This window comes from Carassius gibelio, chromosome B4 (genome assembly GCF_023724105.1).
Source record: "Carassius gibelio isolate Cgi1373 ecotype wild population from Czech Republic chromosome B4, carGib1.2-hapl.c, whole genome shotgun sequence".
Lineage (NCBI taxonomy): Eukaryota > Metazoa > Chordata > Actinopteri > Cypriniformes > Cyprinidae > Carassius > Carassius gibelio.
The window spans coordinates 24,725,672-24,751,626 of record NC_068399.1 but is presented as its reverse complement, the minus strand read 5'-3'; the positions used below and the strand labels follow the sequence as shown (position 1 = coordinate 24,751,626).

The 25,955-nt window shown below is 41.3% G+C and overlaps 2 protein-coding genes across 2 annotated transcripts in view; both read left to right on the top strand.

Moving 5' to 3' along the window:
• Window positions 1–1,179: 1,179 nt before the first annotated feature.
• tmem209 (transmembrane protein 209) lies at window positions 1,180–6,519 on the top strand. The gene is made up of 15 exons (XM_052555067.1): window positions 1,180–1,398; window positions 1,768–1,935; window positions 2,021–2,079; window positions 2,157–2,288; window positions 3,077–3,297; window positions 3,382–3,586; window positions 3,683–3,858; window positions 3,946–4,017; window positions 4,412–4,508; window positions 4,589–4,714; window positions 4,832–4,929; window positions 5,026–5,140; window positions 5,367–5,464; window positions 5,539–5,612; window positions 5,773–6,519. The coding sequence occupies exons 2-15, from the start codon at window positions 1,799–1,801 to the stop codon at window positions 5,825–5,827; spliced, it is 1,665 nt and encodes a 554-aa protein (XP_052411027.1). The 5' UTR covers window positions 1,180–1,398; window positions 1,768–1,798; the 3' UTR covers window positions 5,828–6,519.
• A 6,043-nt stretch (window positions 6,520–12,562) lies between these two features.
• The window catches only part of ahcyl2b (adenosylhomocysteinase like 2b), a 31,427-nt gene continuing 18,034 nt past the window's right edge, over window positions 12,563–25,955 (top strand). The window contains exon 1 of the mRNA XM_052555063.1: window positions 12,563–12,941. Coding sequence (XP_052411023.1) covers window positions 12,645–12,941 — 297 coding nt within the window. The 5' untranslated portion in view covers window positions 12,563–12,644. The remainder of the gene's footprint in view (window positions 12,942–25,955) is intronic.

Below are 25,955 nucleotides of genomic sequence, written 5' to 3'. Positions count from 1 at the left end.
ACTTTTGACGCTCTAGCGGTTAATAAACAGAACTGCTTGCGTCTTGCGGAAGAACATTGTAGCCGGAGCTACTTCTCTCTGTTTATGTCTATGAAGAATCACAAAGGTACTGGGTTATTCCGCCGCGGTATCCCCGAAGCAATCTAAAATAGTCCAAATATAAACACTTATTATAGGTGCACCCTAGTAATTCAGGACAAGCTAAAAACACGGTTTGGAAAATGGATTCATGGTGTACTCGCTTATTATGTTCATTTTTATACATTTTGAACACAAACAAAGTTACGGACCGCAGCTCTGATTGGTTGTTTTTTACCGGGAGCGCATGACTTTCTGCAAATGGCAATAGGACCACTGGGAGGAGCCAGAGGAGCTTGATTTTTTCACAGATTATCTGTCTCATATTCTACTGTCAGGACATAATGACAGGTTTAATAAATATGTAAAAAATAATTCTTTACAAAAGTTCCCTACAGCACCTTTAATTCATTACGAAATGAATAGAAAAAAAACACATCTACATGTCGGGGAAAGCATCTACGATAATAACTCATATTATTGTCTTAGTTTAGGGGTGTGTGCAAGGGGCAAGGAACTCGACCGGAAGTTGAAGTCGGGTGGGGGCTGCCATCTTTTAGCAGAACTTCACTTGCGTTAGCATTCCCATTGACTCCCATTCATTTTGGCGTCACTTTGACAGCGAATAACTTTACATCTGAGGCGTTTAAAGACTCTGTTTGTCCATTATTTATTTCTAAAGATACACGACAATGTATAAAGGGCTCCATTACCTTCTATGTTACATTATGGCCCCGTATAAACAGTTTTTGTAAAAAATAGGCTAACGATTGCGTCATAACCACTCGGCTCTCTGTCGCATTACCGTACAGACAGGTGGAGAAGCTCGCAGGCAATTAACTTAATATGGCGTACTGGCGTTACATTTTAAAATACTATACAAAATAATTAATCAGAATACTTACTCCTGCTCACTCACGACAAAGAACTCCCCGCTCAAGCTCGCCGTCTCTGCAAGATTAACAATGGCAGTTTGCACGCACAGCTACTAGAAGATTTACATCTGGCAGACAGGTTGCTGACGTCGTCAAGCTTCGTTTGAGTCTGCGCGTCAGAAACGGAAGTGCTAAAAAACGCTAAAACTGGGCTTCATTTGTCTCAATTGAGTTCCAATGGAGTCGCTGTGTCCATTTCTTTTACTGTCTATGGGTGTGTGGCTGTGTAATTCTACGTAAAAAGATCACATGATCACACTTTTATTTTGAAACAAGTTCGACAGTTCTTTACTTGCCGCTTCCGTTCACTCTGTTGATATTCTTTAGAGTTGCTGCCTTCACACCAGCTATTCAACCGCGTTCATGGAGGACTGATGCGGGGGAAGTATGTATCAAATCACTTTTAAAATGAATTTGTGTGTAGTATAGAAGCTTTTTACCCTTAAAAAAACAATATATTATTGCATGTTTTATTATCTGTCGAGTGAGTTCTCCAGCTGTCTCAGTGTAGAGATTGCTGTGCAAGTTTTTCTCAAGTGCACATTGCATGAAAGCCTCATATAACGAGACATTACAGCTGGCTAACATGGATTATAATACTAATAAACTAACAAAGTGACCACTGAGTATGGTACAGTTTAATTCTCTTTAGACACGAAAGCTTTGCAGTCTTATTGGAGCCATTCGCATGCTTATGGATCCTTTATGTGGCTGCTGATATTATCTGCTGATACTTTCTGGTTTGTTATGAAAGCTTATGGTTTGGTAGAGGATAAAGTGCAGATATGACACCATCAAAGGAAGGCATGACCTCCCTCATCGACAAGACCATAAAGCTGAGGAAGGAGGAACAGGCTCGGCAGGTTGTCCTGGCATGGGCCGTGTTAAATATGTCTCTGGCTGGGATGATCTACACTGAAATGTGAGTTCAGAAATGCCTTTTATAATCCCTAATGTGATTGTAGTGTCTTCTGAACCATGGCTAACCAAGTCATCTTGTCTTTTAGGTCTGGGAAGCTTCTTAGTAGATACTACAACATAACCTATTGGCCCATCTGGTATATTGGTAAGTGTATAATAAGAGCTCAAAACGTGTGGGTGATCTACGAGGTTGCTTTTCATCTGACTGGTTTTGTTGGACAGAGCTTGCCCTGGCTTCCCTGTTCAGTATCAATGCGCTTTTTGACTTCTGGAAGTATTTCAAGTACACTATGGCCCCATCCACGATTACTGTCAGTCCAGGACAACATCAGCTTCTTGGGCTCAAGGGCTCAGGTGAGTTAGATAATCTGGAATTAAGTCTTTTGGGTAAAAACAATCATGCACAATGCTATTCCTTGAGGCACAGACAATTTTTGCATACGTTATTGTGTTAGTTTACTTAAAAAATGTGATGTATGGTTCTAAAAGTAAAAATTAGACTCATCAGTATGATGCTAAATCTAATACTGTTTGTCTTGGTTGGTTGTCACATACAGCTTTGATGTATATCCAGTATGAACACTTCAAACCAATACGAGAGAGTGAAATAAAATTAATTAAAAAAATGACCGATCTGGACAGATTCCACCATTACAAAATTGGCCAGGTTGGCCACTAATTAATTGTAGTGATTAGTGAATAAGATGAGCAAAACCAATTAAAGATAAATTGAGAAGTACATTAGAACAAGCTATAAGTATGGATGCCTGGACGGACTGAGGCTTAGATGAAGTGACTGTCATCTTGGCTTTGTGCAATATAGTCTTTATTTTGACATCTGTAACATCTGGAATTTACTTCATTGAGAACAACATTGCTTGTGCCGCAACACAGTTACACTGCCCTGTATCATAATTGCTGAATAAAATTCAATACTTGTTTCTTAGTAATTTGGAGGTGCTGATTACAAAAATTGTAGCTGTTTTTCTCAAGCATGTTGCACTTTCTCTCAAATATATATATATATATATATACAAACACATTAATACATACAGTAAATATGTATGGTATGTGTGTATGTATATGTATGCATGTATGTATGTACAGTATGTATGAACTATTCAGGTTTGCTGTGTTCACAGGGATTCAAGCCTCTCCGCCTCAGAAACAAGAAATGAAGGAAGCTCCAGCCTCCGTGCAGTCGTCTCCTCTGCAGGGACAGAATGTTCTCAGTTTTAGTCCTACACGACCCTCCAGCACCAGCCCCAAGTTTTCCCCCAGCTGTGTGTCTGGGTTCAGTCCTCCTCTGAGCAGCCATTCTTCAGCAGGAGGACCCTTTTCGCCCTCCATGGCATTTGGCAAGGTTGAGTACTTTGAAATGTTCAAATGAAATTGTATTTTTGATATTATATTCTGTTCACACACCCACTGCTTTTTATGTCTGCAGGTGTTGAACTATAGTCCATCTCCAAGTTCTTCTCCGTACCCAAGCTATCTCGGACCGGCGGAAGGCACCAGTCTCCGTGCTCGGTACCGCACATCCCCGTCAGTCTTTAATTCACCCGGAGGTAAGGAGGAATACATCGATGACCTGAAGACTTTGGAGAAGTTTTTGCGTACAGAGGATGAGAAAAGCCACCGCAGTCAGCTTGGTAAGAGTTCTGCTTGGACATCGAAGTGTGAATCAAATTGTGGCTGTGCTAAGCAGTGGCCAATGACAATTTTCTTTGCAATATTTCCTTGTTTAGGGAGTCCAGAGTCAACATCTCCAAGACACAGTCCATCGTTCTGGAACTACAGTCGTTCGGTGGGAGATTATGCACAAAGCCTGAGGAAGTTTCAGTATCAGCCAGCCTGCCGTTCACAGGCACCGTCTGCCCATAAAGACGACACCGAGCTGGGCTCTAAACATGCTGCTGAAGAGGTGAGGATCAAATTAATAGCAGCATTTCAAATCATCTTTAGTAAAGAGAAAGAGAGATCAGTGCAGAGATTTTCCCACTTATTACAGGTCTGGGCAAGAATCACGACGAGTCGTGCGGTGATTGATAATATCGACAGCTGGACTGCAAAACTGAGAAATGTGAGACCATTACTTTTTTTTGTATGTATGTATTTAGATAACAGAATAATACATTTGTTTTTTTAAGTTGTTTAGTATTTACATATTCTTTAAGTAATAATAATAATAGAAAATTAAATAGTTAAGTTAAATGTAATAGTTATTTAAATTTAAGCATTATTGTTATTATTATTTTGTTTTGCTAATTTAATATTTATGTATTCTTTCTTAATTATTAAATTACCAATAATATTTAAATTATTTTTATATTATATTAAATTGTTATTATACATGGTTTAATTTAAATATGTATTATTTAATTATCATTCATTATGTTTTTATTTAACATTTTTATTGTAATTTGTAATTTAATTAAATATTTATTTTAATACAAAGTCAATTTTTCTTATTCCAGTGGATCAATGACACCATTCTAGTTCATCTGGTCAAAGAGATCGACTCAGTCAACAGTCAGCTCAGGAGGATGGGTTGTCCTGAGCTCCAGATCGGAGGTAATCTTCTTTTCTGCCAAAGATATTTAGCTGTAAAAGTTTTCATTATGTCTCACCTGTGTTGCCCTTGTTTCATGAAGAGGCCAGCATCAGCAGTCTTAAACAAGCTGCTGTGGTCAAAGCTTCTGCGATCCCCACCCTCAATGCTATCGTACTGTATCTAGATGCCACACCAAACCAGGAGTATCTCATGGAGAGAATCAAGGGTGAGCAGAATATACACACCTGGCCGGGATTGAGCATGATAAATATTTTGACTTTCCATGGTCCTATATCATGAACAAGAGATGATGCTGCTGTGTGATTGTTTGTGTCCCTTGCAGAATTAGCCCACAGCGGCTGCATGAGCTCTTTCCGTTGGAATGGAGGAGGAGATCTCAAAAACCGGAAATGGGACACCGACCTTCCAACAGACTCTGCGGTGTGTTTCCATCATTTATTATCATATATTACCAATGCATTGCAGTTTAGAGGAGATCATTACAAATATCATTGACACAAACCCTAACAAACACAGATCCTGATGCATTTGCTGTGTACATACCTGGACTCCCGACTCCCTCCACATCCTAAGTATCCCGACGGAAAAACCTTTACATCCCAGCATTTTATACAGACACCAGATAAACCAGGTATACAGAGACAATGTGTTGCAATTGCAATACCAGTGTTATGGTATTGTACGGTGCTTTTGACATTCATATTAGTTTCTTTTTTTCTTTTATTTTATTAAATCAAGCTAAACTAAATAAAAAAAAATAACTTTGGCATCTACTTGAATATTATTTTTTGTTTTAATTAACTATACCTTTTTTTTATACAGCCTGTTTAATCTATGACTCTGTGAATTTCTAACAGACGTGTCCAACGAGAACCTGTTTTGCATTCATCAAAGTAGCACAAACCCTCCTCATTATCAGCTCGTGTACCAGGGCCACATCTACAGCTTGCCAAAGGTAAGAACGTACTTTCCAGCCGTAATTACAGTGGAGTGACTTTCTGTGACTCATGCTTAATTGTGTTTCCACAGGGCAGAAATAACTTGTTTCATACCATCCTGATGTTCCTCTACATTATCAAAACCAAGGAGTCTGGCATGCTGGGGTGAGTGTAGATTCATCATGTTATCTGTGATTTGGTTGGTTTTAAGGAATTTTGTTGCTTGAAGAGCTGTTTCTATTTTGGATCTTTGGATCTTGAAAGTATGTGTTATGTTGAAGTACAGAATAGAAGAAACCTTTTGCCCTCATTTTTTTTGTACCAGGAGAGTGAATCTGGGTCTTTCAGGAGTGAATGTACTCTGGATCTTCGGCGACTGAGATGTCACACTGCACAAGCCTTGGGATGTGATAAAGACTGATTTTTTTACCTTTACATTCTTGTAATGCTGCATGTTTTTGAGATGCATTGTACTGTCACATTACTTGCAACCTTAATGTAAATACAGACAAACCACAGAGGTCATTTTAGCTGAGGAAAATGTTTTTAAATTTCAACACTGACATTTATTACTTGAAACTGTCAAAATGGATCTTGTTCCACTGGTTTTTGTATACATTTTTTTTTGTATTTATCATACAAGAAAAACAATGTAATTATACATGAATGTAAATTCTTTATGGTTAGTTTAGATGGGTGGACACTGCAGGGGTTATAATTTTTTTTCAATCAATTACTAAGCAGTTACTGGTAGCTTTTCTTCATGCACTTCGAATGACATGAAACTATGAACAAGCATAAGTCATATTTACTTTTTAAACAACTTGGTGTAATGATGTTTACTTGCTCTCAGTGATGGGCTTTTCTTATTTCTCCTCACTGTTATTGTGACAACATACAAAAGAGCTGGGATGACAGATGATCCCGATCTTGAATGCCAAATTACATATTAGACAAGAAATGTTAATGTTGTTTGTATTTTATACTGTGTCTGAAGTGAAACTTGAAGTGGACTGAGCTTCCATGTTTGTCTTTGGTTTTCAAATGAATAAATTCCCAGCATTGTTTTTTACTCTGTCTTGAACTCTATTCCCAGTGTTAACCACTGGATGGTAGTGATGCACACCAACAAATAATTATAAACGGTAAGAATATAGGTTTTATTTTTAGATTTTATCCAGTTTTCGCTGGTACTACAACTTAAATTTCCTAGAATGCTATAGAATCCTGAAATTGACTTCTTTTTAAGCACAAGGCTCAAGTAGAACCATTATATTTCTTGAAGTACCTTGTCAATATGAATGATAAGTATTCGGTACCATCTGTTGCAGTATTTTTGTGAAGATATAGTTGACGGTGTTTGGTATATAAAAAAAACGAATAATTTTTTAATACAAAAAAATAATAGAACGTAGTATTCGAAAGATATCCGTTACATTAAAGAAGTTCCCTATCATAGGTCACTTCGATGCTGCGGTGACGTCACCACGTATGGGAACACCTCTGGTGTGACGAATGTCTGAAGCCCTATACCATCCCGCCAATCCTATTGGCCAAATGGCGCATAGCACCACCCTGCGCATGCGCGCGCATGATATACCTGGGTGCAGCGCGCCATTTCGCTCAGATTTCATTCCTTCAGGAATAGCGAATCATCTGTGCCCTATCGTCTCGCGTTCTCCAGCGATCTCTTCGAGCAGTGTTAACTCCTCTTCGCGGACGCGATGAGCTTTCGAAAATGTAAGGAGCCATGTACCAGGTACATCACGGCGGGGGACACTCATGACAGGTGCGTAGTATGTCTTGGTTTACATCACGCACAGGCGGCGCTTAGCGGCCTTTCTTCCTGTCCCCATTGTGATGGCCTGCGGCTCAGAGTACTGCGCTCCAGGGTGGAAGTTTTCTCTAATGTCGCCCTCGAGTCTAACCCCCGTCAGGTCACCTCTGCGACTGCCGAGGCACCGCACGAGGCGAGGGCCTGGGGTGACACGTGCGACATGGATTTTGTGGACAGCGCAGCGCTGGAATATTCTCCACATCGCTCGCTCTCCCCTACCCTGCTGCAGAATAAAACTTATACTGAGCCCGTCGTCTTCTCTAATGAGGATTTACTTCCCACACCGGAGGCATGCACCGCCATCTCCTTCGGTTGTGGACGCTATGACGACGATGTTTTATCCACCGCGGCCTCGGGGTCTGAGGACTTCGCGACCGACACTAGCCCTCTTCCTCCTAGCGGACAGGAGAGGCGTGTTTCCCCCTCCTACAGTGAGCTGTTGGATGTGGTTTCTCGTGCGGTGGGTAAATTGGGGCTAGAATGGGAGGTTGACAAGGCCGAGGCCCAACCTTCTTCCAAGCTGGACGACCGTTTTCTAACCAGTCGGACACCTACACAGCCCCGGAGGCCTTTGCCTTTTTTCCCGGACCTCCACCAGGAGGTTTCGAGGTCCTGGAAACAGCCATTTTCGGCGCGGATTACTAACGCCGCGGCCGCGGATTTCGCCACCGTTTCTGATATGGCGGACCATGGCTATACTATGATGCCCCCGGTGGAAGAGACTCTCGCCGAACACCTTGCGCCTAGTTCGGCCGCGGCTTGGAAGTCTCGCCCCCTTCTTCCTTCGAAGGCGTGTCGAGTCACGTCTAGTTTGGTGGGTAAATCCTACATGGCGGCTGGTCAGGCGGCTGCGTCGCTCCACTCTATGGCGGTCCTTCAGGCCTACCAGGCGGAGTTATTGAAGGAATTGGATGAAGGTGAGGGCATCACACCGGAGGCAGTTAAGGAACTGCGTAGAGCTACGGATTTGGCGCTACGCGCTACCAAACATACCGCTCGTGCAGTGGGCCGTACTATGGCCGGTTTGATTTCGGTTGAGCGCCACCTCTGGCTTAATCTCACCGATATTAAGGAGAAGGATAAATCTTTCCTTATGGATGCCCCTGTCTCCAGGGATGGATTGTTCGGTGAGGCTGTCACGTCAGTAGTGGAGAAGTTCAGGGCAGCGAAACAGCAATCAGCCGCTTTCCGCCAGCTGATTCCCCGCAGACCCAGGGAGGTCGAACGCCGGCAAGCGCCCGCGCGTTCTCGCTCAACCTCCTCTCACCGCCAGCGAGCAGCCTCTCGAGAGGAACCTACACCCATGGCGCCTCCTCGTAAGGACTGGGGCCCTAGGGTTTTTCCTCCGGCGCACCAGCGTCAACGTAAGCGATTGAACCTGACCTCGACGGCTAAAGCCTCTCGTTCTCGGGTGCCGAATAGCAGCTCCTGATCTTTTTGCTGCTTGCCAGGGACTGTGCCCTCCGCTAGAGAGCGCTGTCGGACCGCTTTCGCGCATCCCACACTCTCATTGCAGTCCCCATGCTCAAACATTGATTGTCTCGCCGCTAACAGCGCCTCGAGCAACATTGGATCGAGCTGTAATGACAGACGCTCCCTCAGACACTCTGCGCAATCCTGCTTTCGGAGTTCGAGGGACGACTCAAGGACCCTACACAAACGGTCCGTTTATGACGGCTCGCACAGCCGCCGCTTTTTCGCTAGCGGCAGAGCCCGATGTTCCATCTGTTGGCCTAATTCCTGCCGTGGACACGTTTCAGGATTATACTCAACGGAACGCAACGACTCCGGCGCATACGCTTCCCCGGTGCACGAACACCACGGGTTTTTCGTGTCCGGTCGTTTTAACGCGTATGACGGCGTTGCTGGGAGCGGAAGTTTTGAAACCGTTAATATTGTTTCGGGCCGCGTGGGAACGCTTGCCCGGCATTCCTCAATGGGTGTTACGCACGGTTTGTCACGGATACACCATTCAGTTTCGGAAAGGCCCGCCTCCTTTCCGCGGAATTCTTCCCACTACGGTGAAGTCTACGGAAATGGCGGTGCTGCGACAAGAAATGTCAGCTCTGCTGAGCAAAGGGGCTATAGAAGAAGTGCACCCCTCTCAGATGGAGACAGGTTTTTACAGCCGTTATTTCGTGGTACCGAAAAAAGACGGCGGGTTACGACCCATTCTGGATTTACGCCGTCTGAATCTTGCACTCAGACCGAGCAAATTCAAGATGTTGACGGTGAAATCTATTCTGTCTCAGATCCGACCAAGCGATTGGTTTATTACGATCGATCTGAAGGATGCGTATTTCCATATTCAGATCGTCAAGAGACACAGGAAGTTCCTCAGATTCGCTTTAGAGGGCAAAGCGTATCAGTACCGCGTTCTTCCCTTTGGCTTGGCTTTAGCGCCCCGTACGTTCTCAAAATGCATGGACGCAGCTCTGGCCCCGTTGCGGCTCCAGGGCGTTCGTGTGTTGAATTATTTGGACGATTGGCTGGTGCTAGCGCAATCGCGGACTCAAGCATACTCTCACCGAGATCTTGTGCTGAATCATTTAAACAGCCTGGGCTTACGAACAAATTTCAAGAAGAGTGTTTTAACTCCCTCTCAACGGATAACTTTTCTTGGAATAGATCTGGACTCTCGCGCGATGACAGCGAAGCTTTCTCTCCCGCGCGCTCAGTCGATTGCGTCATGCGTGCGGCACTTCAAAGCGGGTCGCACGGTGACGGTGAGATTGTGCCTCAGGCTCTTGGGTCTAATGGCAGCAGCATCCCCCGTGATTCGTCTGGGATTGCTTCAAATGCGCCCCTTTCAGTGGTGGACGAAAAGGCGGAATATTTCACCCCGTTGTCTCCCGCATCGCACGATTTCGGTGACACGGCGGTGTGTGATGTCGCTAAAAATTTGGATGTCAACCGAATTTCTCCTGTCAGGAGTTCGATTGGGAATTTATGCTTTCCGAGAGACTGTCACGACGGACGCGTCTTTGACTGGTTGGGGAGCTGTGTGTCGAGGGCGACCAGCCCACGGAGTGTGGACAGCGGCTCAGCGCGGCTGGCATATAAACAGACTGGAATTACTGGCAGTTTTTCTGGCTCTCCAGTATTTCGCGGATCTGCTGATCGGCCGTCATGTGCTGCTCAGATCAGACAACACAGCGGTTGTGTCTTATCTGAACCATCAAGGAGGATTGCGCTCTCGCCCCCTGTGCAGGCTGGCGAGGCGTGTTCTTCTGTGGTCTCGGGACAAGTTTCTCTCGATCCGGGCCATTCATGTCCCCGGACGATTGAATTTCGGAGCGGATCTGCTATCCAGACAGGCTCTGGAACAGGGAGAATGGCGATTACACCCCCAGACGGTGGATCTTTTATGGCGGATATTCGGCAAAGCGAAAGTGGATTTATTCGCATCGAGCATGACTACGCATTGCCCGCTATGGTTCTCCCTACGCTCCCCATCGCCCCTGGGCGTGGATGCGTTAGCTCACAGCTGGCCCAAGACCAGTCTGTATGCTTTTCCTCCGATTCGTTTGATCCCAGCGGTATTATGCAGATTACGCCGGGACAGAGTGGAACAGCTGCTGCTGGTGGCTCCGCGATGGCACACGCAGCCGTGGTTTGCGGATCTGATCAGTCTGCTAGCGGGCTCTCCGTGGGAGATTCCCATCAGACAGGATTTATTATCACAAGCACAGGGGCTGATTTGGCACCCGAGGCCAGATCTGTGGAAACTGTGGGCGTGGCCACTGAGCGGAGTGCGTTAGTATGTCCCGGTCTTTCTGCTGAAATTACTGAGACTATATTGAGTTCTAGAGCAGCTTCTACGAGACGCTTATATGCTTTCAAGTGGAGACTGTTTACAGCCTGGTGTGGTAATCATAATGTGGATCCAGTTTACTGCCCAGTGGCTTCAGTGCTGGAGTTCCTCCAGGAGCGTTTCTCGGATGGCGTTACACCAGCCACTTTAAAGGTTTACGTGGCAGCCATTTCAGCTTACCACGAATACATAGGCGGTGCCTCTGTGGGGCGTCATCCATTAGTTTCTCGTTTCATACAGGGTGCGCGACGGCTGAGGCCTTTCCGCCCTGTGCGAGTTCCTTCATGGGATTTATCCATTGTGTTGTTAGGTTTATCAGGGCATCCGTTTGAGCCCTTGGAGACCGTATCGGATAAAATCCTGACACTGAAGACACTTCTTCTCATGGCTTTATCCTCCCTCAAGAGAGTTGGGGATTTACAGGCTCTTTCTGTTTCACCCTCATGCATGGAATTTGCACCAGGCTCTGTGAAGGTGCTGCTGCGGCCCAGGCCTAACTATGTTCCTAAGGTCGCATCTAACCCTTTTCGCTTTCAGCAAGTGGTTCTGGAAGCTTTTTCACCTGCCGAGGCCGGGTCAGGAGATCTAAGTCTTTGCCCTGTGAGAGCTTTAAAGACTTATGTGGATCGCACAGCCCCTTGGCGTGGTTCTGACCAGCTGTTTGTCTGCTTTGGACATAAAAGTAAGGGCCATGCAGTTACAAAACAGCGCATGTCCCATTGGCTGGTGGAGGCAATTTCTTTGGCCTATGGGGCGCGCGGACTCGCTTCGCCCTTAGGGGTTAAGGCTCATTCCACTCGAGCTGTAGCTTCTTCTCAAGCTTTTCTCAGTGGCTCTTCTATGGATGATATCTGTGCTGCGGCAGGATGGTCCTCACCGAGCACTTTTATCAAGTCCTACAGTCTGGATGTGAGGATGGCCCCTGGCTCCCGGGTTCTCTCCGCTTGAGCAGTTGCTTCCTCGGATCTCAGTTATCAGGTACGTCAGGCGTTTTGGTATATCGTTCCCATACGTGGTGACGTCACCGCAGCATCGAAGTGACCTATGATAGGGAACATATCGGTTACGTATGTAACCTTGGTTCCCTGAATAGGGAACGAGATGCTGCGGTTCTGGCCGTTCCGTACCTTGATAACTCTTCATCTTCAGTCATGAAATCTGAGCGAAATGGCGCGCTGCACCCAGGTATATCATGCGCGCGCATGCGCAGGGTGGTGCTATGCGCCATTTGGCCAATAGGATTGGCGGGATGGTATAGGGCTTCAGACATTCGTCACACCAGAGGTGTTCCCATACGTGGTGACGTCACCGCAGCATCTCGTTCCCTATTCAGGGAACCAAGGTTACATACGTAACCGATATGTTTTATTTACCGTTTTGCTATTATTAACCAAGCGTAGAATAATACGTAATGGACGCTCTGGTAACGTGAACTGCATGTCCCATGGTGCTTTGCGCCGCGTGTCATACCAACGTGCGTATCTGTTCGTGTGTCGGTTCTCTCTGTCGAGAAAAAAAAAAAAAAAGCACCGTGCGGTTCACAGCGATGTCAGTCCAGGCTGTGGCAGCGAAAATGGCTGAGGTCGAATTAAAAGACGTGGCCGGTAAAGACGCTTCCCCCGCCATATCTCCGCTGACACCGAAGGCAGAGGAGAAGAAGAGTGAAAATAACTCGAGTTCGTCGACAGCAGCGGCGTTGGAGCCGAGTCCGGTGACCACCGCTCCGAACCCCGTGAAGATGCCGCAGGCGTCCGCGATGAAGCGGTCGGATCCGCAGCAGAACGGCGGCGAGGCGTTTATCAACTGCGACGGCACCGTGGCCGAGGCACCGCGAATGAAAAAGGTAACGTGGACCGAATGTGATGAGATCCGTAAAATCTGTGACGGAGCTCATTTTGAACCGCTGTCGTGTGTCATTGTGCGGCGATGACTCCTGGCCTATCAGACCTGTACTAGCAGCGTAACAGCTGTAAATTCACGTCCGTTTGCCAGCAGCTGTCCGGAGATGATCGGTGACAGATCTACTGAGTGATTTGACGGGGATTTTGGCCGGATCACGTTGATTTCGAGCGCGGGAGCGAATGATTTTAGTGATTGAAAGAGACCCGCAGTGCGCGTGTCGTAGCGCTGCATGCGTTTATCCGGGTCAAAACATAACGTGCTTGATATTGTAACACTTTTATAATAACTTTAAACAGGAATGGATGCGCTCATTACGTAATGCTTTAGATAAGCAGTTGTATGCATTTCATTGTGTTGCACTTTCATGGCATGGTTTGATTGTACTAGATTTAAGCAAGACTTAGTATTTGATACTGTTTTAATGTTAGTTTTTAAATAACCCAAGAGTTTTAATTTTATTTTATTAAATGTGGTATGCAGTCCAGTGTCAGTAAACAATTTGTAATGTGATTGTCAAGATAAAAAGCTATGTGAGAAGCGTACAAAGATTGTGATCAGTTGTGAGCTGGTGTTACAGTGATTGTTTTCATTCGTTTTGGTTGCAGTTTCTTCTCATAGCATTATAGCACAAGTCTATACTTCCTCTGTATGCAAGTATAAATATCTAGTTTTGATTTTTTCAGTTTCAAAGGGGAGAAAGGTTTTGTTTGAGTATATACAGGTCAGTTTTGTGGCATTTTAAGTTAACAGTATTGGAGTAAGGCCAGTAAAATGGTTGAAGTTTATTGTTTAGGTAATTTTCCAGTTCTGTTATGATTTGGTTGCTTTGTCCATGTGTCCTGATTGACGATGTGTTCATTTGAAACCCTGCTATTTGACTTTTCTAAAATAAATGTCATTTCTGTACCCTATTCAAAAGCATTGCCAGTTTTTATAAGAGGAAAGAGAATTGATATAACTTGAGTGATGTCGCTCTTCTATTATGTGTCAGTTTGAATAACACTGTGCCAAGACTGTGACCTCTCTCTGTTGTGTGGCCGGGGCTAGATTAGCTAAACAGAGCGCTTTAGGTTTGACACTTATCTGTTTGGATGGTTCTTTGGAAGGACTTAACACAGACTGTTCTCAATGACTCTCTTATCAATAAAAGGATATCTGCGTTATCTTATCTTAGCTGACAAAACAAAGATCGTGTACAGTTCAAGGATAAAAGGTTCTGATAAAGAAATTTACATTTATTATTATTGTTCTCCTTAAGCAAGGATTTGATTCAGAATGAGCCAAAACATGATATATGGATATGGCTATCTACTTATTCTTTAACATAATAATAAATAAAAAAATTCCAATCACCAATTCATAGTTTGGTCTGGAAAAAAATATGATATACAATATTTTTTTTTCTATTATTACTAATAGATTTTTTTTAATCCACGTGTATAATTTTAGTTCTTTAAATTCTCTTTTTTTTGTTTTAATTAAGAACCTGTATATACATGTTGGTTTATGGTCTTAGTTTTAGCTCACAGTAATAACTTTGCTTATGTGTGTGAACTATATCTGCTGAATATCAACACAGGCTATGTTCTTAGCTGTCAAACTATGGTCCTTTTCTGTGGACAGTGGCAGATGATGAACCATGGTTGGTTTAGGGATGATCTGTACTGAAGTGGGTTTGGTAATGTTCCAGAAATCCTTTTAGCACAGACACTTTTTTTTATATGCCTAGCCTAAAGGTGCTTTTGTCATGCTTTCCATGCACTGTGACTTTTTCTGCCCCGTTTTTAAGAAAAACTAAATTCTCTTTAGCCATAAAGCATGTTTACTGTTCCTCTGTGTAAGTGAACATCACACCACAGTGAGCTTCACACTGAGCAGGAGCTCAGCTCTGGGTTTGTCCATGTCATCACTTCACGTAGGTGCAAACGGCCTGTAGTTTGACTAAGGATTGCTGTGACCTCAGTGAACATTCACAGCCCAGGATCTGAGGGTGTAGAGGGTGATAGAGGTGTTCACGCTGCTGTTTGGCATCAGGCCTGAGCTCTGTGCATACCTTGCTCTGTTGTGTCGTTATGTCACTAAACTTTGGTTCCCAGGATGCTTAGACATAACAGGCTTATGACATGATGCAGATAATATGGGGGAAACCCTGTACGTGACTACTACATATGGTACAATGTGGGGAATCTTCCAGTTAGCTATATATAGGCAGTTTTTTTATAGTATAATAATGCAGCCATAATAAGTGTTAGAGGTTGGTGATGATATTCAGAATAAGGTAAGAAAAGGTTTTTTAGAGCAGAACAAATGTAGGCAATTTCCCAGTTGACCTGTGCTTTTCTCAGAAAGTAGGCCTCATGTTTATCGTATATAGTCTAGTGGTCAGGATGGGGCTTGTGGCAAGCAGCTGCTGATTCACAGCTAAAAAGTAACAGCTGTAAAAAAAAAAAATCAGATGTACTAAAATAAATTAATGTTAATTTTATGAAAAATACAAACTAATACAAATAAAAAAATTAAAAAAATATATTTATTTTTAAATATTATAATAGTATATAAATAATTGGTTTCTAAACCACAAGTCATACATGCTGAGTCAATTATATTCACTTTAAAAGTGAAAATATATTAGAATCCCTGCCTTGGCAGCCAACTAAAATAAAGTTTAAATTAAAGTATAAAACATATTCAAATTGAAAACTAAAATAAATTAAAGCTAAATTGAAAGACACACAAAGCATAATAACTCAAATAAATAACACAAAAATAATTACTCAATGTTAACTTAAACTATGAACATAATGAAGGCAAATTTTAAATATGTATAAATATTATAATAATATATAAATGATACTAACACTGGCAGTCAGTTGTGGAGTTTAAAGTGCTAAACTTACTAAAACTAAAATAAAATAAAAGTATAAAAAAGTGAAACATAACAAAATTGCTTAAATCAAAAGATGAATGTCAGATTGACAGCCACCATTTAAACAAACTGGTTTTGACCTGTTACAATGTTCTCTCCTCCGTTTCTCTTTCGGGAAAGCTTAGAAGATTTTGCTTTGAAATCTGGGTCAAGGAGACCTGTGGTACATGTGATTTTGTTCATGTCTCCAGTCCAGTTTGCGCTGTACCAAGTTCCTTGTTGCTCACATAACGTCTGCTGAGATTTCAGCGAGCAGTTGACAGGAAAATATTTCTCACCATAGTGTGAAGTTCGGAGACTTTGATTAATGGTGGAATGAAACCAGAGGGACTGACCTATATGTTGAACCTGCCAGTGTTTATCTGCACCTGTAGGGGGTTCATGTGTGAATGATAGCATGCCTCTGGGAAGGTCATATTCTGTACATGCCACTTAATGTCTGAAGAGCTTAAGAAAGAGGACCACAGACGTGTGATTAAACCGAAATGGATGTGCTCTCAGTTAAGTGGTGGTCATGCAGACCAGGGAGACCATGAGGGAGTGATGCTTTGATTGAATTGAACTGCATGTTTTGTACCGAAGAAGCTAACTGATAACAGTGCACTCACCGAATCATCTTCTCTTCCTCTCAAACACTCATCCATGACTCTGTGTCCTTGGCAGCAACCCTAATGGTTCACTTCAACACTTTAAAGGGCACAGCTGAGATTTCTCTGTCCCTCAGGCAGCTGTAACCACACAGCAGCAGGTCTTGTACACCTGAAATCACCCAGAGTCTTCTCGAGAGCCTTAAAGACTCGTTGTATAGCAGAGGCAACAATGAGAGCGAGCCGGCCTATAAAAAACACACATCTGTCAAGAATGTGTGCCAGACCTCTTTATCTAGCTCTTATAACCTAGGACCCTATAGCCCCTTTCACACTGCCATTCCGGCAAATGATCCCGGGTCGATAGATTTTGCGCTTTCACACTGCCAGTGATGACTTGGGATATGTGTGTGCTTTCACACACAACCCTAAAGATCCCGTAACGACACGTGACATCAGGGCGTGACGTGTAATGTACGAGTCGAAAACGTTAGGCACGTTATACTTTCACTGAAGCAAGCAGACGATCTCTGCATCAGTGCGGAAAGTGAGAAACAAACTGATCTCTGCTTCATTACAGTTTGCACATATTTTTCCGTCGCGAACGTTCATCCTCCTTCATAACAGCCGGTAAAAGAGTCGCTTATGCGTCATCACTTCGACACGGCATTAAGATCTGGCTTTTGTTCACACAGCGCTCGTCCCGGGTCAAACCCGGTAATGTTACTAGGTCCCCCGACCCGTGTTCAATGCCGGAATCAATCCCGGGACGTGGTTGCTTTCACACAGAAGGCGACCCGGCAATGTTCCGGCAATATGCCGGGTCCGACGTGCAGTGTCAAAGGGGCTTATGAAATCGGTTTTATTTTTTCCTGAATTCCATTTTAATATTTTCCCAAATTCCAATTGAACTTTTTTTTTTTATTAATTAATTTTCTGGGTTCCATTTTAATGGTTAGATTAGAATTTAGTATTCACTTTTGCAATTTATTAAACATTTAAAAAAATTTAATTTAAATTTCTTTTTTTATTTCAGAAATTCTGTTTGTCGGTTTATTTTATTAGAATGGTTTATAATTTAATAATATATATATTTTTAATAAAAAATAGTGGTAATCAAATTAAGATGGAAAACATTAATTTACTTAATCAGTAAAAATTTAATTAAATGAAAATGTAACAGTTGTCTTTTCTGGCAAAGTACTCCAGAGCAGATGTTTACTGTTAAAATAAATGTAAATTTATTTTATTTTTTATAAGAATTTATTATTTTAAGAAGTTATTTTGAAATCTACTTTTGAAAAGTACATTTCACTGTAAAATAGTAATATATTTCTCATAGTTTCTTAAGATCAACTTAAAATCAAGATCTTTTATTCTGACAGGTTTTTATTGAGACCTTTGAGTTTAAAATTTTCCAAATTCCATGACAATTTCATTTTTATGACTTTTTCTACATTGTGAATCATAGGGCCATGTTTACCTTCTCTGACTCTCTCCTGTTCTTTTTTTTTTTTTTTTTTTTACTTAAAAGCATTTTTGTTTTACTCTCTCAGAGTGTTCTTTTGGAGATGTGCTGCCATATGTTGCTTCCATTTCCCAGCAAACCTGCGCAAGCGACAGCAGTTTTCGTACCATGGCCTGATAAGCGCTGGATTGGATCTCTGACTTGCTTGTGTTGCTTTTTCACAAGTAAGCTTTATAAAAGCTGTACTAGAAGAGTCAAAGTATACATAATGAAGGCAAATCTGTTGGAGGCTGCCAGATGTTGTCAGATTGTAGGCCTGTCGTAGGATACAGGAACACCAGGTCCAGGATGTCTACACGGCAGTTGGTTATTTATTCTCTCTTTTTGCTCAATATTATACGTTAAGCTTTGCTTTAGAGAGATTGGGAAATACAATCCTATAAGAACATTTTAATCCCGTTGGTTTATACATTTGCTCACTGAATAAATTCGGATTTGCAGCACTGTTGAACGAAGGAGTGAATTCGCATCAATTGTGCAAGTGAAAGATTAAGCCACCGGTCAGGCGTTAGCCAGGAATGTGCTACTGAATGAATGAACAAAAGCTTTTCCATTGACCAAATTGGCCTTCTGTTCACAAGTGAAGGTTCAATTGATTTATGCTGCTGGAAATTAAGTAGATGATTTCTGATGCCATTTGTATCGTATTGAGGCCTCAGGTTTTTCAATTAGTTAACCGTGGAACGGACACACATGCAGGATCCACGGCTAAGGAATGCACCCTAGACCCCTGCAGCAGCCCCTCACAAAGAACCTTCATTGTGTTCAAAACCGCTGCATCACAAAAGACTCTCTCAAAAGGGTAAGGAAAGCCACCCTCGTTTCTCTTCCTTTTCCTTTCTGCCAGCTCAAAAAAATAAAAATACAGCCCTCAGACCACAGCTGCTGTTTGTGACCGTTACCTTGATTTTAGTGGTCTGGCTCCTCAAACTTCACAACATTGTGTTGAATTTACCAGATAACTTGAAGAGAAGCTAAAATTTTTAACATCAATTTTAATTTTTTTTTTAATTGAGTTCAGATAAATGTTCCACCAGCAATGCAATGGGAGAACTATTTTTGGTTCTCCAAAGAAGCTTTCTTTAAAGAACAGTTCTTGAAAGTAAATTTTGTTTTAAAAATCAAAAGAACCTTTTAATTATAAAGAACTTTTTTTGTGGAACGGAAAGGTCTCATGGATGTTAAAGGAGTGTAAAGAGCGTGCAAAATTTCTTCTGACCCACACAACTTTTACATTTTTGTGCGTTCATGAAAAATCATAATCTTAGCCAAATGTCTTGTGCTGTGGCTTTAATTGAATTTTGGTACAAATTGGAAGACTTTAAGCATGGACTTGCATTTTAAGTCTCCAACATTTGAATTGAAGTAAATAGACGTCAAAATCACAGACAAACGGTTCTGTTTCTTAATAATTTAAAAGTGAGCCAGAAATGAGTCAAACCTAAAAATGACCTTTATGGCAAAGTGTAGTGTTCCTAATTGCATATTTGGTCGAGAAAAATATATATTCTCAGCAGGCTGTCCACACAAACCTACAATTTCAGCATACCCTAGACTTACTTTGTAGTGGTGGGTACGTATTCCTAAATTGCAGTCCATCATTTTTCTTTCGGACCACAACCACCTCTGCACATCAAAGAAGTGGAGCACAGTTACTGTATTTGATGCCTCTGATCTGGTGCAGGGTTGAAAATCATTCAGTGTTGCTGTGGCTTGTTACTCCTCTTTAAGGAGGTCACACTTTTGGTTCCGAACATTTCTGATCGGACTGCTCAGGACAGGGTGGTCATTCATGCTTTCAGAGCGTTTGGTTTCATTGACTTCCATCGGCCAATGACCCAGAACATTACTTCTGAGCTACATTTGAGGTCTGATTGATTAGTTGATTGTTCATTTGCTCAGGATGAACATCAGTGGGCTTAATGTCATCCTTTATTCTGGACCATCCCTATTATCAGGAAATGTGTCAGCAGTGCAGTGCATCATGGGAAAACTGCTATGAGATTTTTTTGGCCTTCTGACTCGGCATACATGTAAGAAGCTTAATGGTGCAAATGCTAAACCATGACATGGTTTTCCTCTTGCCAGTCATTGGACCTCATTCATGAAACATTTGTAAATATAGGTGTACATTTTTTGTAATTTGTGCGTAAAACAGACCTTCCCAAACACTCTTCTCCGGGATTCAAAAACGTTTCAGAAACGTCTGATTTGATAGTTAAATATGTGTATGTTAATGAATTCCAATCATTTGTAAATAGGTCGCTCATGCATGCTCATTCACAATTAGCCAAATCCCACCTATGAGTTACAGCTACGCAGATTGCGTCTCCAGGAACACAGTGGAATATTCTGGTCTGCTTTCTCAGGTTTGGCTTAAGTATATTGCATAAATGCAAAAAAAAACCCACATGAATAACAATACATAGGCTATTCAATTAATGTGTGTCCACCGAAGAGTTTTTAGCCAGCTGAAAAAATGTCAGCCACTCTTCCTAAAAACAACGCTTTGATTGCTATAATTTGGAATATTCACGACAGTAACGTATTACTTCTAGTAACTCATTTTGGAGAATATTACTGATTATAACAATGCAGTAAACAGGATCAACTTCTCTATTGTTGTTCAGTTGCTTTACATGTAGAATGATTGGTCGGTGTAGTATTTGCCCCGCCCCTCCTCCACTGATTGCGCGGCTGGATAAAAAGTGACAGTCAAAATTGTCCATTTTACCTAAAGCTAAACAGTAATCAACTTTCAGCTACAAAAAATAAATAAATAAAAAAACAGAGCAAGTGAACTTGTAAAATATTATGATGGCACTGGATCAAAATTCAGTGTCATCAGTTTGCCAAAAAGAACACAGAACATTTCTACGCACAATTTACACCTGGTAGGGAGCAGGTTTACATTTCTTTCGTACCAAACTAACATTTTGAACATAAACACTTTCATGAATCAGAAAATGTATGTCAGAACAGCTTTACGAATGATTTACACAAATTTATTCTGCTCGTGTTTCATGAATGAGGCCCATTGAATCAAGCCCATTTTTTTTTTGCAGCAAATGCAGTTAGCTGAAGACTGTAATTGTTGCATGTACTGCTCATATGACAGAGTCGATAAATCAGTACGGCAGGGCGTCGCTTTCCTATTGTTTCTGCTTCAGGGTCTTGCTGCACTTTCATGCTCATCTTGTGGCCTAGTAGCTTCATTTGCCTAGGGGTGTGACGGTTAGTATATAACCGTGAGACCGGCGGTTATAGTTGAACACCGTCATTAGAACTCTATAACCGCCAAAACCGTGTCATTAAAATATTTTTTACAAACATTTTTTATCAAAAATTATTTTCATTTTTTAGATAGGATCATAAGATGTGCAATATATTGGGAGACATGGTTTTTACCACTTAATGAAGTTTTGTAAATCGTCAGACATGATATTTACCACTTCATAAAATTTTGCTTTGTAGAAAACCTTTCTTAAAAACGAATTTCGTTTTGTACAAATTTTATCTTAATTTTAATAAATGTTTCATCAACCAATTGCATGTATTTTAATAAATAAAAAGCAAATATAGCAGACAATGATAACCGTGACATGGAAGCAGCAGCGCGCCGCGTTCACTTGCACTGCACTGTGAACTAGAGCACATCTCATCGTAAATGAAACTCAGCGTAGGCCTATGCTTCATACATTAGCATTAAATATCTTTGCTGCATCCTTTCTAGAACAGACAATGGCTTTTTTTGCGGCTCCCATCAGCAAAGCATTGCATCGCAAAACAATCAGTGGATGGCGGGCGGGTGCGGCTTTGAAATTTGCTCAAAAAACGTTGGTGCGGATGATGAGTTTTGTGACAGATCTCCTTAATAAACGGAGGTCTGAAATCTCTGCCCCTTTACCGATCAGAGTGGCGCTGATACGGAGTTAACCCGCTATCTCCAAGAACAACCAATTGACTCTACGGCAGATCCACTACATTCCCCCCCCCCCCCCCCCCCCCCGGCGGTTATGTTACAAACCGTCACTTTTGACTCACGTCATAACCGTCATCACCAATTCTGAAACCGGCACACCCCTACATTTGCCTACATAAAACTTAATGAGGTTTCTTCCTCTTCTGCTTCACTGCTCTTCCTCTTTTTAGAAAATGAGATTAGATAATGCAGTGGATGGATCTGAATGAAGTGCATGCTTGCGTAAACAGTAACGTAATTATTAAGCACCTCTGTTATGTACATCTCATAACACTTATTTTTGATGTTGCTATATTTATATCGAGAGAGGAGTGGAGTCCTTCTTAGGGTCATCTTGTTCTTGAAGTAAGTCTCACTGGCCTCTTATGAATTAGGAATCAGTAACTGGCTTGAGTAATAAGATCCTTCTCATTTTCCTCTCTCTCTCACGTCTCTAAACCCTGAGCTGCTATTTGTTCCTTATGAGGAGCAACAGGAATTATTGAGCGTCAGACACATTGATGATACTAAAAAGGCTGCAGCCATCTGCTCTCAAGCCAGAATTAGCGAGGCGGAGGCCCTGATACACTGAGAGCTTTGAGCTAGGGGTGGGCGATATCTCGATATTTAAAATATATCGAGATATTTTTTAAACACGATATGGATTTTGACATATCGTATATATCGATATGTCGTTTATATTTAATTCTGATTCCGCCACTTTGCTTCTTTGCCTTCTCTGTGCTGTGCTCGCCCCCGCTCGCTCGCCCCCGCCTCCTTGCTTTTGTCCCCACTGCCCACTCCCTTCGCGTGTATAGAACTAGTCTAAAAAACAAAGTCTAAAAACAAAAGGACAACTGGCTCCATTATATGGAGATACTTTGGTTTTAAGGCGTAGGACGAACAGAAGGCAGATGTCTAACGTAGGGCCCAATGATTTCCGCGATGCAGAAAACGCGGACGGAATCCAGTCATAAAAACGGTATTTACAGTTTAACGCGGAATGTCACGGAATTGGTTACATTTTGAATGAATTATCAAAAGTAGGTCATGCACTTAAATCAAATCGCGATATAGACTAATATCTGCAAATATTAACCCGGAAAAGTCTATTTAAATATGAATCATGCATGTTCTGCGTGTCTGTGTTAACGAATGGCGCAGAAGCGCGTCTTCATTCATTAAACACACGGAAGCGCGTGATGCTCGCGCTGATATCAGCGTCTTTTCTATCACTGATAAAGATGTGAACACATGAGGAACATCTCCAGAACTGCACCGAGAGTCACTTCATGAGCATCTGACCATTTGATTTGAGTAAAACTAGCTCATATCACATCATAGACTGTAGTATCACATACACAGAACTGTAAAGGTAAACCCGTCAAAATAAAAGTATTTGGCAGAAATATTTTACTATTGTTCAGCAGAATGTACATAGCCCACTACTACTATTATTAAAATGAAATGAACATATTTTTTTAAGGAATAATCACACAACATTTCTTCCATGTTTTATTTTTAATAGTAAATCCCCTTTGTTTACCAAAAAATAAAGTTTGCTTAATTTTAAATAATTAAAAGATAAATTAAATAAATGTTTTATGCCTTCATTTGACAACCAGAAAAATGTAAATACACAGAATTTCTGAAGGGAAAAAATTTCACATAAGGCTATTTTAAGATTTTTTTAAACTAATTAAGTTGTTTTTATGCATTTAAATAATTACACATGCTAAAACACAGAATTAGGTAACAATAAAGTATATGGTGAAGAAAAAAATAAGACGTTTCATAGGGCCCTAAACATGTAATATTTGGCATATTTGTTTTTGCAGTAGTTTTAGGGGGGTTATTTTTCCTGTAAAGATATCGAGATATATATCGCATATCGAGATATAGCAAAATATATCGAGATATATTTTTTGCTCCATATCGCCCAGCCCTACTTTGAGCCTTATCTGAAAATATTGAATAGCTATAATATTGGCTGCAAGTCACTATTAAACTACAATTGTTCTTTGCTTCTTCTTAAAATTACCAGTGGATGTGATTTAAAATGGTCCCTAAACGTATCCTGATTATAAGTTTAGACTTAAAAACACCTTGTACATTCCCTTTTTGAACATTTATTTACATTGTAGTGTGTTATGTGTTATGCCTTATAACACAATAGTGACAGCATAGATTCAGTAAACTTTTTTTAGTTCATTATAATATTGCAAGTATCATGCGTGGCAAGTAAGTCTTGGAACATTGTTTTTCCTGCACCTGCTGTAGTTAAAAATGCACTTGATTTAGGATAAGTTTAACAGGATAAGTGGAATACCTAACAAGCTCAGAGTGGATTCGTACATCGGTGTTTGTGTCCACCAAATCAAACTGTTTCCCGTTCCCGGTCAGAGTGAACTTAGATGGGTGGCGTTTGCTGATGGTAGTCTAGGGGACCTTTATTTATTGAATTCATGGTTGTTGTTGTTGAAGACAGGAGACAGGCAGATGTTATCTCATCAGTAAATTGCTTGTTTCTTTGTCTTGGTCTTTTTCAATGCATAACAGATGACAATCGAAGTACGGTGTGTATAGTTAAATATCGTGTTATACATTCTCTGTTTAGCCAGCAAGGCTATACTTCTGCAATAATATCAGATTCAGGGAGAATAGATAATGTGTCCCGCTGAGAAAACCCAAACATACATTGTTACAAGGAGGTCTATAATGACTGGAGAAAGTTAGCGTTCCCGTTCATTTCAAGGGCTGTTGCACAACTGGAAATATTTGATTTAAAGTCTTTCATACCTTTATACTATATACTATAGCAAAATAAAATTTAAACACATTTTTTCAGAAAACATGCTGATATTGAATGGCTGTCATTGGAGTAACGTTTTATTTTCAGATTATTCAGATTGTGATGTTTAGAATGACCAGCAGGGGCTGAATTACATACGTTTAGACATCCAGGCTGATTTTCAATGCAATAAATAACATCTCACCTTTATTAGATTTGTTTAGGGGTTAGATTTCTGCTACAGATGAACTGGATGGAACAACTACTTGCTAAATAACTATTTTTAGTCTTGAGATCTGCCCTACCCCTTTCCTTGCCTCTAGAGCCCACAGCAGTGAAATGTATTCTTATTTTAAAATACTATGTGGGATGATTATCTTCTTTCCCCTCGTCGCTTCAGAATAAACACACTGTGAAAGAACATGCTGGCAATCTGCATTAAACCCAAATACGAAGAGAATTGAGAGAACATCGCACTCTCTCTCTCTCTCTCTCTCTCTCTGTTTGTGCTTAGTCAGAAGAACACCATCTGGCACATAAATAGAAGCCTTTTATCCAAGGACCTCTAGACAATGATTGCCGCTCGTCACTGCTCCTGGAAAAGGGACATTTCCAGAGTGGGCTTGCAGGAACAGGTTCATACTGTGGAAGAACACTTAAAGTCCAAAGGACTGTGTCTGCATACGAGTCCTTCACCTGGCCAGACTGTGCCTTTTAATATGGTTTCCTTTCATGATCTACATTGGTGTTCCAGTAGCCCCTGTTATTGCTGTCTAATTTTCACATTAATTTGTAAAACCAAAGTGAATTGGTCATAAGGGTCCTCCAACATCCATGAGTATAGGCCTAGATAGAGGTTATCAGCCGTTATTATCAAATTAACAAATTAAATATGTAATTTACTACAGGAGAATAGTTTGGAATTATTATTTTTTTCAGACAAGCCTCTTATGCTCACCAAGGCTGCATTTAAAACAGTAATATTGTGAAATATTTTAAAATAGAATGTTTTTTTTTATTCAGCATCATCATGCCAGTCTTCAGTGTCACCTTCAGAAATCATTTTAATATGCTGATTTGGTTTTTTTTTTATACATTATATCTCAGTTTCCATATTTACCTTTACATAACTGAAAACTTCAGCAAATATGAAGCCTAAATT

Bases quoted from the DNA above. Each gene is read 5' to 3' on its own strand.
- tmem209 (XM_052555067.1), top strand. From the start codon at position 1,799: ATGACACCATCAAAGGAAGGCATGACCTCCCTCATCGACAAGACCATA. The intron at 3,859-3,945 runs GTGAGGATCAAA...CACTTATTACAG, and splicing joins CTAAACATGCTGCTGAAGAG to GTCTGGGCAAGAATCACGAC. The intron at 4,018-4,411 runs GTGAGACCATTA...TTCTTATTCCAG, and splicing joins GGACTGCAAAACTGAGAAAT to TGGATCAATGACACCATTCT.